At 44.1% G+C, this 15,198-nt stretch overlaps 2 protein-coding genes across 2 annotated transcripts; one reads left to right on the top strand and one right to left on the bottom strand.

Annotated features, from left to right (window-relative positions):
• Positions 6,768-7,781, top strand: LOC109849411. Its single transcript, XM_020419239.1, has one exon. It carries the CDS (start codon positions 6,768-6,770, stop codon positions 7,779-7,781), a length of 1,014 nt encoding a protein of 337 aa, XP_020274828.1.
• Positions 12,507-14,832, bottom strand: LOC109849600 (transcription factor DIVARICATA-like). Its single transcript, XM_020419451.1, has 3 exons — positions 14,736-14,832; positions 14,075-14,577; positions 12,507-13,092 (listed from the first exon to the last, which is right to left on the bottom strand). Exons 2-3 carry the CDS (start codon positions 14,509-14,511, stop codon positions 12,666-12,668), a joined length of 864 nt encoding a protein of 287 aa, XP_020275040.1. The 5' UTR covers positions 14,512-14,577; positions 14,736-14,832; the 3' UTR covers positions 12,507-12,665.

The following is a 15,198-nucleotide window of genomic DNA, read 5'->3' as shown; positions in this document are numbered from 1 at the left end:
TTATCATGACATGAGCAATGAATGCCTCATCTAGCTTGATTCTGGTGCGCATTTGATTAGGTGCCTTCACGGACGAAACAGGTGGTACGGACGGTGGATGCGCGAGAAACGCGGTTGACGTGGGTCTAGCGCGTTACGTGGTGTTGGGTATCTAAATGAGAAGAGTTCAGACCACAGGGCGAGAGAGGCTGCTGAAAGATCTCGTTCTTTTAGGGGGTATACTCGTCTCGGCGATGCAACTTTTGATGTGTCAGTCGTGTGCTGGAAATACGACAATATTTATTTTTTTTCCCCTCCTGTGGCGGCCACCCTGCGTCTTTTTCGCAAGAAAGGAAGTGGGCGTCCCTCGTCATCTTTCTTTGGGAAAAAAATTTTAAAAAAAAAAAGGATGTACAGCGGTGACCACTCTGCTGCTCAAGTTGCTTGGGAGCTCATTTTCTCTCTTTAATCAAAGGTCTGGAAGCACTTTTGGTAGTTGCAGCCACAACATCAAGCAGCTCGTTTAGGTAGACCCCGGAAAAAAAAAGGGAAGAATAGTTTATTAGGATGTAAAAATCGAGGAAAGATGACCAACTGCCGCCACAGCGCCTGCACAAGGCTGACGCTTTAGCAGCGTCCGTGTATAGTTACTGTGTTGTCGCTTTTATTTAGGGAAAGCTAAGTCAATCACACGTGTGTGGATCTTTTTTTTTTTTTTAAGTGGAGGTCGGAACTTACCAGTGGCGTGTACGTACAAGAGAATTAAGAACACGAGGTGACCCTGATGCTTCTTAGATGGTGCGCTCGGCCTCGTACGCGTATCTGCTGAGGGTGTGACCATATTAAGTCGGAGGAATATCGATCTCAAATAAAAAAAAAGATAAATTAATTAAGCAGGCTCTTTAGTTAGTTGCCACTCGCGCGTCTGTCTGAACTCAACCATCTGTGCTCTTGAAGATTCCTGAACTAATTTATCAACTGCAAATATATGGAATCAATTTCTGCCCGTTCCTAATCAGTACGTAGCTGAAGCTTAACGTAGTCCCACTATATATATATGCACCGTGCTTCTCCCGTCCGTTTATGATTAAAATAAATTAACAGTGTTTTCAATTAATATTCCTGATGATTGAAGTCTGTGGATGCTTAGATTAATACTTGTCAAACCTTAATTAATCTGCTCTTGTTTACTATGTAAAATGCATGATGAGCTCCAGAAGTTAGTTCTTCAAGATTTTAATTCTGAAGAAATTACAGAAACTCAGAAGAATCAGGCAAACCAGGCGGCGGTCGACCGGTCCGGTCGACCGCATTCGTGCACAAAGCTTACTGTGCGACAGAAAGGTGGTCGGTCGACCGGGCCAGTCGACCGCAGGTGTTTCGGTCGACCGGTGCGGTCGACCGAGGAGCTCTCTGGATTTTTGGGTTTCTGCTGGAAGGTGGTCGGTCGACCGGGCCGGTCGACCGGAATTGATCGCGGTCGACCGTGCCGGTCGACCGACGTCGTTTTGGGCTGGGCTTTCAGGTTTTTGACCCGTTTCGTTTTGAAATCTATATATACCCTAAACCTGATTTGTTAGGGATAAGAAGGACGATTTTGAGCAGCCTCTAAGCGAGATTTGTTGCATCCAATTGTGAGAGAGCTTTGAGAGATCTAGAGCTTTGTTTTAGGGTTTGGTCTGAGAGATTTGTAACCCTATTTGTATTCTCTTGATTTCTAGTAGAAAGAACTCCCCCCTCCTTGCCCCGTGGACGTAGGCAACTTGCCGAACCACGTAAATTCTTTGTTCTTGCTGTGATTGTGGTTTGCATATTATTTGTGGTTTAGTTCGAGTTATTGTTAGTGTTGCCCTAGAAAGCTTCCGCCGCGCACAACAAATTCCTGTTTGGCCAAACAGGAATCTAACAGTAGTACGTCAACACATGCCCATCATCGACCGCAGGCTCCGGATATCCAACGAGTCCCAGCTTCTTTTAATACCTTTGGAATCAGCATATTGATATCGTGTTGTGTTTTAAAATAAACAAATAAATAAATAAATAAAAGAAGCCGCGGGAAATTGTATTTCGGAATCCCACTTAATTAACGGGGGGTGCTCACTGAGTCGAGAATAAAAGTTGAACCAAACGCTTTCTCTCCGCAAGTTGAAGAAATGACTACCGCACGCATCATCATCCCAAAAGAAGCTCCTAGATTTTATTATCGACCTCCAAAAGTTACGATGGTTTAATCGTCTATCACATGTTCCAACTTGCCTTTGGATGTTAATTAATAATCATTCACCCAACTGGGTGGGCCCCAGATTATTATCATTTTATGCTAGTTGACGTGTACAGCCACCTCACTCAGAAAAATGCTGGCAGCTACAGTCCTCAATCCTTATGGGACGGTCGTCATCAGTGGCGGGCCTAGGATTAATTATGAGGAGGGGCCAAAAAATTAATAGCTGTTCGGGCACGGACGCGTACCAACGGGATTCAGGGCTAATTCTGAAGAGTTAGGGTTCCTTGACCTCTTTTGAAGGATGGCTGATCCCCCGATAAGAGGGTGTTCTGCACGCATGCAACACGTTAGAGGACCGGAGTTGGGTTCTCCAGTGATTCATCTGACGATCAAGTTAGTCATGATCTGAAGGGGATCAAGAAAGTGATATAGCTACTTTTCTCTAAGTGTGCAAAAAATTGCGTTTTTTTGGTCAATAGGTGATGTGCCTATTTATACCCAGCTGACGATGATATTTATGTAACTTCGGCCGAGCCCGGGTAGTCATCTTATTCAGCTGATACTTTACATGTGTCGATTGTGGGTGTAATGAGTCACCATTATGATTAATTCGATGGTGACAGAGGGTCCTAGATATTGTCGTGGTCTGATGAGTTATTAAGAGTTTTGGCGGGGGTGTAATGATGACTACTCCCACCGTGCGTTTAATGTGATGGTGACTAGCTGTCAGTGAGGGGTTCGAGAATGACCGTCTTTCGTCTTAGCCTGGCAAGAATGACCGTCTTTCGTCTTAGCCTGACAAGAATGACCGTCTTTCGTCTGATGATTTTGTGACGCTTGGGCTATTTGGAGGAGTAGATCAATTTGGAGGCTCGTCTAAGGCTTCGTTTGGTGATAAATGTGGGATCTTTTGGTAAAGACTCTATCTTTTCAGTTTTGGATCTATTCTTTGTTCGTTAGTGCGTAAGATGTCGGGGAAAGAAGGTGCTTCGGGTGTCGAGGGTGGTGCTTCTGGCGCGAAGACCATTCAGAGTTTGAATATCTACTCTATGAAGATAGATGTGGAAAAATTTAATGGCACAAACAACTTTGGATTATGAAGATGCGAGGTTTTGGATGCGCTGAACGCGCAGAATTTGGAGGATACCTTAGAGTTAGATGGCAAGCCAGATGAGATTGAAGAGAAGGTTTGGAAGAAGATGAATCGAACGGCGTGTGGTGTGATAAGGTCTTGTTTGACTCAAGATCTAAAATATGATGTGATGAATGAGACTTCTGCAAAGAAGATTTGGAAGATTCTCAAAAGCAAGTATTTGACCAAGAGTGTGGAAAATCGCTTGCATTTGAAGAGGAGGCTTTATCGTTTCCAATTGAAGAAGGGAACCTCCATTAGAGATCACATGAACCACTACACTAAGCTTCTTACGGATTTGGCGAATGTGGATGTCGTGATTGAAGATGAGGACAAGGCGTTGCTGTTGCTGAGTTCTTTGCCCGACGAGGAATATGAGACCTTCGTTCTTACTCTGATTAATGGGAAGACATCATTTTCGTATAGTGACGTCACTGCTGCACTTGTGAATTATCAGCTTCGAAAGAAGGATAAGGAGGCTTCAGTTGAGCCGGTAGCAGAGGCGTTGGTCACAAGAGGGAAGAATCCGAACCGAAAGAATTGGAAGTCACAGTCTAGAGTAGGGCATCCTACAATTGGAAAAGATCAGTGTGCTTGGTGCAAGGAGACTGGTCATTGGAAGAAAGACTGCCCAAAGCTCGACGAATGGATAAAGAATAAGTAGAAGGGAAAAGGGAAGCAGCCATCATCAGAAGCAAACATCGTATCGGATGGTAATAATTCCGACTCTTCTATTTATTCGCTTTCTATCAGTCCTACAGATAGCTATTCGGAGGAATCTGAATGGATGTTGGATAGTGGTGCGACCTATCATGTGTGCCCTAGAAGGGAATGGTTCTCTAGTTTTGAGAAGCTGGTGGATAGTGGTGTGGTGTACATGGCTGATAACCGTGCATGCCAAATCCTTGGGATAGGAAGAATTTGCATCAAGATGTCTGACGGGACTGTTAGAGAGTTAAACGATGTGAGATATGTTTCTTCTTTGAGGAAGAACTTGATCTCGATTGGAGCTTTGGTTGGAGAGGGTCTGAAGGTTCGTGTTGAGGACATGGTTCTCGAGATTGCGAGAGACTCTCGTATTTTGATGAAGAACGTCAGGAGAAATAACCTGTATTACTTGACTGGAGGTATAGTGGCAGGTGGAGAGCTAGCGACTTCTGTTGATTCGACTAGACTGCGGCATTTGGGGCTTGGCCATTCCAGTATTGATTCCTCGCATAGATTAAAAGAGGGTGCGAAGACCTGCAATTTAAAGTCCAGTGAACATGTTGATGTGAGCAAGAAGACCAAGGTGAAGTTTGGCACCTCTATTCACCGTGCTAAGGGTCGTTCTAGAGGAGTTCACGTGGATGTTTGGGGGCTTTCCAAGGGAACATCATTAGGAGGTAATAGAAGTTTGGTTTTCTTTGTTGGTGGTTCTAGGCGTGTTTGGGTTGCAACCAAATCCCCTTTGGAGAAAGTCCTAGTAGTATCCAACAGATTGAAGAAGTGTGTGATAGACAGAAAGGTGAAGGTACTCCATTCTGGTGGGAGGTACAAGATGGACCTATTTCTGTATTGGAGCCGAGCTCACGACATTTCGAGATACTTCGTTGGAAAGGAAATCTTGGGGCAACTAGATAGAGTGGTAAATTTGGAGAACCGTGCCTTACTGGAGAAGGATCGGTGTTTGTGGTTGAGCAATGGTTTGCAGAAGAGTTTCTGGACTGAGACTTCGACATATTTGGGTTATCCTATTATAGAGTTGTCAACTTCTGTGATTGGAGGTAAAACTTTATTAGAAGATAGGTCTGGTAGTGTCACTTTGGTTGAGGCTTCGATGAGGGAGCTAATTGACTCTCAGCAGGTGGAGAGTTTTGGACAGACCTTAGAGGTATCGCAGCGGGTGGAGAGTGATGCTACTTCACATTGGGTGAAGATTACTCCAGATCATACTGCATCATTTGGGATTCTAGCTGAGGTGACACAGCTTCGGGATCAATTGGTTTTGGATGCAGATGATAAGTTGGATTTTGATTCGAATGCAGCTGGTAGACGTAGTTTGGATATGGCCATTGGTTCACCCCAGGTGGAGGTGTTTGAGGCCATTGGAGGCGCTATCAGCCGCAGAGTTGATGATATTGGAGAAGGGTTGCGAACTCTTCTATTGGATTGAGGTCGTTCGCGGCCATTTGGGTGAACTACGTTCGGCTTGATTCCTTGGGTAGACACTATGATGCAGCCGGGTTGGATTTTGATGCAGCCGGGTTGGATTTTGATGGGGGTGAGATCGATTTGGTGAGTAGACACTGTTGGTTTGGGTGAGTGTTCGCACTCCCGTTTGGATCTCGACTTGTTGTGGATTAAGTTCGTACTGGACACAACAAGTGTGACATTTGGATGCTTTGGTGTCGGCTCAGTTTTTTGAAAGAAACTTTCGTACTGGACACAACAAGTGTGACATTTGGATGCTTTGGTGTCGGCTCAGTTTTTTGAAAGAAACTTTGCCGAGGTGGAGAATTGTGAGTGGGACCCACCCATGTTGTGGGTTGCTTTGTTTCACGTGGGTTACTTTGTTGTGTGTTGTTTTTGTGAATTGTTCAGCGGACAATTGTGCTGGCCCACCCGACTGACCCAATTGATAGATATATATAGATAGCTATTCGATGCTTAGGGTTTTGGGCAAGTACCAAGATAGGAGGAAAGTTGTGCGGCTGTGCAAGGAGAAAGTACAGTGCAAAAGGTGAGGGGAAATTAAAGCGGCGGCCTACAGAGCTGTTCAAAGGCAGAGAGCTAGTGCAAACAGGAGAACGCAGAAGTAGGCTGTTCTTTGGGTTGTTTGGTGGCTGTTCTTGGGTGTTGACGGCTGTATTTTGTGAGAGGCTTTTGAGAGAGATAATTGTGTAAGGGTTTAGATTGAGTGTTTGTAAACCCTAGTTGTATTATCTCCCCTCTAATAGTAGATCTCCCCCCTCCTTGCCCCGTGGACGTAGGTAGTTTGCCGAACCACGTAAAATTAGTTTGTTTGAGTTTGTGGCCATTGTAATAGTTTTAGGATCCCTCGACGCGCAGTCCTAGAGCTGACGAGAGGAAGAGCTAATATCCCACTTTGATGAGATATTAGGTTTCAGATTCTTGTTCCCTTTGAGAAACAAGAATTCTTATCGATCCTTCTTAATAGAATATATTTATGTAAATAAATGTAAATATAGCAATAGTCTTTATTAGGTATATAATTGCCTAACTGTTGCCGTGATTATTCCCTAGAATCAAGCCTTGATTATTTCCTAGAATCAAGCTTGTAGCAATTGTATATTAGGCTAACCTGGTTAACGTAATGAGCACAGGGAATTATTCCACTTTCATGGTATCAGAGCCTAGGGCAACCTTCCTCTCCTCCACACCTTTCGCCGTGCCCTAGCATATTATTCTTCCTCCTCCTTCCCGTCAGCCATGTCTAACTCAAAAACCTTCTCCCTTCATCCCGCCCTTGCTGTCTCGAACATCAAGTCCCTCATCCCCATCACCCTTGAGATGGAGAACGTCCTTCATCCCGCCCTTGCTGTCTCGAACATCAAGTCCCTCATCCCCATCACCCTTGAGATGGAGAACGTCCAATACGCGACGTGGGCGGAGCTCTTCAAAATTCATTGTAGATCACATAGGGTTATTGACCACATAATCCCACCGGAAAAAGGCAAGGAGAAGGTACCGACAACCGATGACGAAAAGGATTTATGGCTAACCCTTGATGCAGCAGTCCTCCAGTGGATTTATTCCACGATCTCTAGTGACTTGTTGCACACAATCATGGAAACCGACTCAACGGCAATGGAGTCTTGGAATCGGTTACGTGACATATTCCAAGACAATAAAAATTCTCGTGCAGTCACTCTTGAGCAAGAATTCTCAACCACTGACATGGCGGATTTCCCTAATGCCTCCGCATATTGTCAACGGTTAAAACTCTTGTCGGATCAACTCAAGAACGTCGGGTCGCCGGTCACAAACAACCGGCTCGATTTACAGATGGTTGCCGATCTCACTGATGCTTATAGTGGTGTTGCTATGCTTATCCGTCAAAAAGATCCTCTACTGCCCTTTTACCAAGCCCGTTCGATGCTAATATTGGAAGAAGCGGGTTTTGCCAAGAAAGCCGCCACCGTATCTAATTCCGCCATGGTTACTACGTCATCTAAGGAGTTTGATGACAACTCTTCATATTCTGAAAATATGTCACAAAACCGTGGTAAAAATCACCAAAACAAGAACAATAATGGTGGTAAAAATCGCGGCGGCGGCCGAGGGTGGTGGCCGCGGAGGCAGGGGTGGCGGCAGCAAGCAGCGGCAACCACCGTCAGGCTGGTCGGACAGCAGCAGCAGCAATGGCCATGGGCTATCCCACCATGCCCATATCCAACTGCACCTTGGGCCAGGCCCAGTCCACAGCACAGGCAGCAGCAATAGGCCAGCATTCTTTTGGCCTCGTCCTCACCAGCAGCAGGCTTATTCAGCGACAGCAACACCAACTGACATCGAGGCCGCGATGCACACTCTCGGGCTCACTCCGCCCGATGCAAACTGGTACATGGACACCGGTGCCACATCTCATATGACATCCTCACAAGGTAATCTCTCGTCATATTTTAATTTGAGCAATAATCGTGGTATAATTGTCGGAAATGGTCATTCAATTCCAATTCGTGGTTATGGTCATACAAATTTGTCCCCCCCAAACCCACCATTAACCTTAAAGAATGTCCTTCATGCCCCTCAACTGATTAAAAACCTAGTTTCAGTTAGAAAATTTACTACTGATAACTCGGTTTCTGTTGAATTTTTTCCTTTTGGGTTTTCTGTGAAGGATTTTCAGACGGGGATGCACCTAATGAGATGTGATAGTCGGGGCGAGCTATATCCCATCACCACCCCCACCACAAATCAAGTCAACTCACCATCAACTTTTGCAGCTTTAGCACCTTCTTTATGGCATGAACGTTTAGGTCATGCGGGAGCACCTGTTTTAGACTCCCTTAGGCTAAATAAATTTATTAAGTGCAATAGCACTCGTAGTTCTCATTTTTGTCACTCATGTCCTCTTGGAAAACTTGTTAAATTGCCTTTTGTTGCTTCGAATTCATGCACTTTTATGCCTTTTGACATTATTCATAGTGATCTATGGACATCTCCCGTTTTGAGCTCTTCGGGCCATCGGTATTACATTCTATTGTTGGATGATTACTCTAATTTTTTGTGGACATTTCCGTTGTCTAAAAAGTCACAAGTTTTTGCCACACTTCTATCTTTTAGAGTTTTCATTCGAACTCAATTTGAACGAGAAATTAAAAATATTCAATGCGATAATGATAGAGAATTTGATAATGGGCCATTTTGGGATTTTTGCAAAGCTAATGGTATGTCTTTTCGCCTTTCTTGTCCACATACATCATCACAAAATGGAAAAGCCGAAAGAAAAATCCGCACCATTAACAACATTATTAGAACCTTACTTGCCCATGCTTCTCTACCTCCATCTTTTTGGCATCATGCATTACAAATGGCAACCTATCTTCTCAACATACTTCCAAATAAAAATTTAGCCTATCAATCCCCTCTCAAAATTCTCTACCAAAAAGACCCATCTTATTCTCATCTTCGAGTGTTCGGGTGCTTATGCTATCCCCTCTTTCCTTCTTCCACTATAAATAAACTTCAAGCCCGTTCTACTCCGTGTGTCTTTTTGGGATATCCATCAAATCATCGTGGTTATAAGTGTTACGATTTATCTTCGAATAAAATCATCATTAACCGCCACGTTATATTTGATGAATCAAAATTTCCCTTTGCTACTCTGCATTCTCCCTTGCCTCGTACTTACGATTTCCTTGATGAAGGCCTATCCCATTTTATGGCCCACCAGCTGACCTCAAACACAGGCCTATCTGAAGTACAGCTCACCCCGCCTACTCCTCCTCATGCATCACCCGATTCACAACAAAGAGCCCAGCCCAGCTCGCCTACCATAATGAGCAGTCCGACCCACACCACCAACTCAGCTCCAAATCCACCAGTCCAGCAACAACAAACCTCCCCTTCTCTTATTCCTCCTGCTGCTGGACCGCATGCATCAAGCCTAAACACGAGTCAGCCCACCGCCCCCTCACCTGTCCAACCAACGCCAATTCCATCCCAAAGGCCAGTCACTCGTAGTCAACATGGAATTTTCAAACCGAACAAGAAATACGGTCTTCACACCCACATTACTAAATCACCCATACCTCGTAATCCCGTGTCTGCCCTTAAAGACCCGAATTGGAAAATGGCCATGGATGATGAATATACTGCTCTTATTAAAAATAAGACTTGGGATTTGGTGCCTCGACCTCCTGATGTTAATGTGATTCAGTCGATGTGGAATTTTAGACATAAAGAAAAATCTGACGGTTCTTTTGAGAGGCATAAAGCCCGTCTTGTAGGTGATGGTGCAGGTCAACAAGTTGGCGTGGATTGTGGCGAGACTTTTAGTCCGGTAGTCAAACCGGCTACTATTCGCACTGTGCTCAGTTTAGCTCTTTCTAAAGCATGGCCTATTCATCAGCTTGATGTTAAAAATGCTTTTCTGCATGGAGACCTCAAGGAAACTGTATACATGCATCAGCCCATGGGTTTTAAGGACCCAGTACATCCTGATTATGTTTGTTTGCTGCGAAAATCTCTATATGGGCTTAAGCAAGCTCCTCGAGCTTGGTACAAGCGTTTTGCAGATTATGTTTCCTCTATTGGGTTCTCTCATAGCAAATCTGATCACTCTCTCTTCATCTACCGTAAAGGTACTGATATGGCTTATATTCTACTGTATGTGGATGATATTATCTTAACTGCTTCCTCTGATGTTCTTCGCAAGTCTATCATGACTCTTCTCAGCTCAGAATTTGCTATGAAAGACTTGGGGCCATTGAGTTATTTCTTGGGTATAGTTGTAACTCGTCATGCAGGTGGTTTATTTTTATCTCAGAGGAAATATGCAGAAGAAATCATAGAACGTGCTGGCATGTCATCTTGTAAGCCGTCACCCACACCGGTTGATACAAAACCGAAACTCAGTGCTACGTCTAGCACACCGTATGATGATCCATCACATTATCGTAGCCTTGCAGGAGCACTGCAATATCTGACATTCACGAGGCCCGACATTTCTTATGCTGTGCAGCAGATCTGTTTATTCATGCATAACCCCATGGAGGAACACATGCATGCACTCAAGCGCATTGTGCGCTATATACAGGGCACTCTAGATCACGGCTTGCACCTTTATCCATCTTCGACTGCCACCCTTGTATCTTATACAGACGCTGGGCACTCTAGATCACGGCTTGCACCTTTATCCATCTTCGACTGCCACCCTTGTATCTTATACAGACGCTGATTGGGGTGGATGTCCAGATACCAGACGATCGACTTCTGGGTATTGTGTATTTCTTGGTGATAATCTAATCTCTTGGTCCACTAAACGGCAGGCTACCCTATCCAAGTCCAGTGCCGAAGCTGAGTACCGAGGGGTTGCCAATGTAGTTTCTGAGTCTTGCTGGTTACGAAACCTTCTTTTGGAGCTTCACTATCCTGTGCAGAAGGCTAGATTGGTTTATTGTGATAATGTTAGTGCGATATATCTCTCCGGGAATCCAGTTCAACATCAACGCACTAAGCACATTGAGATGGATATTCACTTTGTTCGCGAAAAAGTTGCTCGTGGACAAGTACGTGTCTTACATGTCCCGTCGCGCTATCAAATCGCAGATATCTTTACGAAAGGTCTTCCCTTGGTTCTTTTTGAAGATTTTCGGGACAGTCTCAGCGTACGACCTCCTCCCGCTTCAACTGCGGAGGTGTGATAGAATATATTTATGTAAATAAATGTAAATATAGCAATAGTCTTTATTAGGTATATAATTGCCTAACTGTTGCCGTGATTATTCCCTAGAATCAAGCCTTGATTATTTCCTAGAATCAAGCTTGTAGCAATTGTATATTAGGCTAACCTGGTTAACGTAATGAGCACAGGGAATTATTCCACTTTCACTTCTTTCTTATTGTGCACCAGAAACTCTGCCGAAATTTCCGCTGCGCACAACAGATTTTTCTTGAATATCAAAAAAATTATGATGGGTAGCTAGCTACACGAGAGATACAGGTTTTTCCTCTTGACATTACTTTTCCTCTTGACATAAAATTAACTAGCGCGACAGGGGAACAGCGAACTAAACACAGAGAAAAACATTACTTTTCCTCCTGACCTATGCTTGCTGTCCCTTGTGGAACAACCAAAGTCAATTTAGAATATACCCTTCAAAGGTGATGTTAGTGTTATCAGCAGTCACCAATCCAAATTCATTGCGGCCAATTAAGTGGTTTAGGTATGCATCCTTTTTAATTCGATATATCCCAAATAAAATAAGATGCTTTTCTAGCCGTGTACAGGTGATGAATAAAGAAGCGCTCATAGTTAAGTTAAGTAGCCCCCGTGCGCTAGAGTGACTAGCTGCTGACTCCTGCGCTGCTTAATTAAGGGCTCGATCGGCAGTTTGCCCATGATCTTTGGAAAAGTACATTAATTTGCCGAATAATTTTGGACGGAAGAGAATACGGAAGAGAATATGTATGTGGTGTTTCTCTTCGATCTCTCTATTTTATTTATTTTTTTGTTCTGCCGGAACAACACAAACACTTGATCTCCCAATATCTCAAGATACCCCCCAACTTTTCCAAGAGAAGTAAAAGACGAAGAGAAGCAGATCGAAGAAAGGAGATAATTAATCGAAGCATGAGATGCTCCGTTTTGGTGGAACCGTGACTCAGCCTCAACAACGAAAAGCTACTGGTTTGGTGGTCAATCTCGGTCAGCCATGTCATCTGTGGCCGTGGGGGAGCTTCGGCCGGGCATTAATACCTGAAGAATTGAATATGAGTACCCGGCCCCACTAGCTCCCAACACAAGGATTAAAAGCTTAATCGGAAACAAATTAAGCAGACAAAAAGTAGCAGCATAAAATCTATGTAATAAAGGGATTAATGCTAGCTCCATGACTCGCAGCAAATGAGAACTAGCTAATTAACACGAGAAGCTCAACAACAAGCCATACATTTACTAGTCTACACACAAAAAAAAAAAAAAAAAATTACAATACCCTTACATTTTACTCTTCTACGCAATCGATCGATCAGATGGTAATATACCATATAGTTTTCTCCGCATGGCACATCGAGATACTACGTACATACGCATTTTCACTATATATCATCTACTGCATTTCATGATCTATGAGGGCAGGAAAATTCATCTATATATGTGCCTTAAAAAAGCATCGACGTCTGGTGCCTAGCCATCGGATCATGGAGGGCACCTCGATATGAATTTTGAGACTCCGATTGTATCCCGAATGGATTTGTACTACTGTCAGGCAACATCGAACGGCTATAAACCCTGGCTGCAGCTTCCTTAGTCTGATCTGAACCTGGACTTACGGGAACAGCTGTCACAGCTGACTTCATGCTAAGTGTAGACGATTGAGATGGCGATGAAGGGCTATTGTCCGTCATGTCGGCAACCGTGATGTCATGTATGCTTGCTCTTCTCTTGTCTTTATTACTTGAGTTACGCCTATTGAAGTACTTCTGAGCATGGCTGGCCACCTGAGTGGGATTCCTGGTGATAACAAAGTTTCGAGATATACTCCTCCAATCCCCTCTACCATGCTTAATGAGACCCAGCAGAAACAACCTGCATCAATTACAGAACTTGTTACATCCCCGAAAACAAAAAAACTCAATCATAAATACTGTAGGCGTTAAAAATTGCTTATAGGTTCCCGCACACAGCTCAAAACGAAGAGAAGACGAAGAACATTGATATCTAAGTCAAAGGGGATAATCCGAAGAAGCAAAGGAACGCGTACGAAACGACGAAATGCGTGAAACGACGGAACGAGACACAATCATGAAGTTTCAAATTGACGAGTCACTTCAGAGTGACTTGCACATACAACCTCCCGACGACGCGTTTTTCGATAAGTTTCTCGGGATTCGTTCGATCTACTGCCTCCCTAACTACCTTGGAAATATCCCTAAATATGGTAAAGTCGTTTCTAACTAAATATAAATCCAAATCACGAATTCTTATCCACAAACATGACATCCGAAGCCTATAAATACACCCCTAGCGCCCATATACACGGGTAATCTGGAATTTTGGACTTGGAGGCGAGTTGCTGACGTTTTGAGAGCAGAACCCACGAATTTTAGAGAGAGGGAGGTGAGATCTTGGCGAACTTCAGCATAAAACGGGAGATTTCGAGAGATCTATAGCCTTTTCACCCTTCCCTTGAGATCAAACATCGATTTGATCTTTAGAAGAGTAGTAATCTCACATTGTTGAGGTTATTTACTTTTGTTCTAGGTTTCCTCGTTGAGACTAAGAACACTACGCCTTCTTCACGATCAATTCGGATCTGATACTCTGCGGTCCATGGATCAAAGCGTCCCCAGCACATGCAAAGATCCCACGCAAACAGCGACCGATAAACGTTCTCTGCGTGTGTTTCTAGGAAGTCTTCTTTTTATTTTATTTGTGTAAAGAATTCTTATAAAAAGGCTCACTCTTTTGAATCTGTAATTCGGTAAACGGGTTGTAATGAATTCCACAAATAAACTAATTTTCGACGCAAACAAATACACGAAAATTAAGTTAGATGATACGTACGTACCTGTGCTCATCTTCAGTCCAGGGTGCTCCCTTTTTCCTCTCATGATCAGAGAACCTGCCTCTCTTCCCGCCGACAAAATAGGATTGGTTGATCCCATCGCCATCATCATCGTCGTCGTCATCGAAGCAGCCAGCACCCAGGTCGAGGCAAGTGCTGTAGCCGGGGAGAGGAATCAATCCAGCTTCAATGTAATTCACATCGTCCTCCAAGTCGTGGTAATGGGCGATCACATCTCTCACAGTTTTCCCGGGTATCAACGCGGCCACCTTCTCCCACCTGTCGGGAGTCCTGCTGTCGAAGTGGGCCAGCGCATTCTCGAAGATCTTGTTCTCCTGCTGAGTCCAGCTGCCGCTCTTCTTCTCCCCAAGAACCCAGGTCGAGTTTGGGGAATAGGAAGAGGTTGGAGAGAGGACTTCCATCCAAGACTTTGTCACCATCTCGAAAGATTCTAATTAACAACTCCTCAATTACCACAACCCACCGGCACGATGATTTTTTTCTTCCTATAATAAAGGAAAGATGTTACCAGCCAACTTAATTCATTTTTGAGATTTGAGAAGTAACCAAAAATAACCACCAGTACGTGCAGATATATAGAAGAAGCAAGAGACGAGAGTCAGACGATCGAACGAGCGAGCAAAATGAGATCGAGAGTAGGAACCTGGGGGGGTACGTATATAGACGCTTCAACTAGAGACGCAGCTGAGGCCTTTTTATGGAAATTACCATCATTACCTGTGAAGGGCAAAAGGGAAAGACGAGGCGCGAAATACATATTGAAAAAGGTGGCCATAATATGAACGTGAAGAGGAAAAACATCGCGGGCGCGGGTGGGGCGGAATTAAAATCAGGCATCCGAAGATTTTTGTGGCGGAACTATTTGTTTCAGTGTGTGCGGCCTCTGGAAGAATTGTCAGAAGCAGAGATTCTCTCTCCCTCTGTGACTCTGTCCCTCTCTCTCTCTCTATTTATATTCGTTTTCCTGTTGTCCATAGAGATTTCCAAGGAGCGGCAAGGGGAAAGAGTGAGAGCATGGGGCGCCCTGCTTATTGGACCCTGCATGTCGTCTTATTGCCATCCAAACCCAAAAGCTCTTTAATTCCCTGCTCCTTTTTTTAAAAAAA

Source organism: Asparagus officinalis, chromosome 7 (genome assembly GCF_001876935.1).
Source record: "Asparagus officinalis chromosome 7, Aspof.V1, whole genome shotgun sequence".
NCBI classification, from domain to species: domain Eukaryota; kingdom Viridiplantae; phylum Streptophyta; class Magnoliopsida; order Asparagales; family Asparagaceae; genus Asparagus; species Asparagus officinalis.
This window is presented reverse-complemented; position numbering and strand designations above follow the sequence as displayed.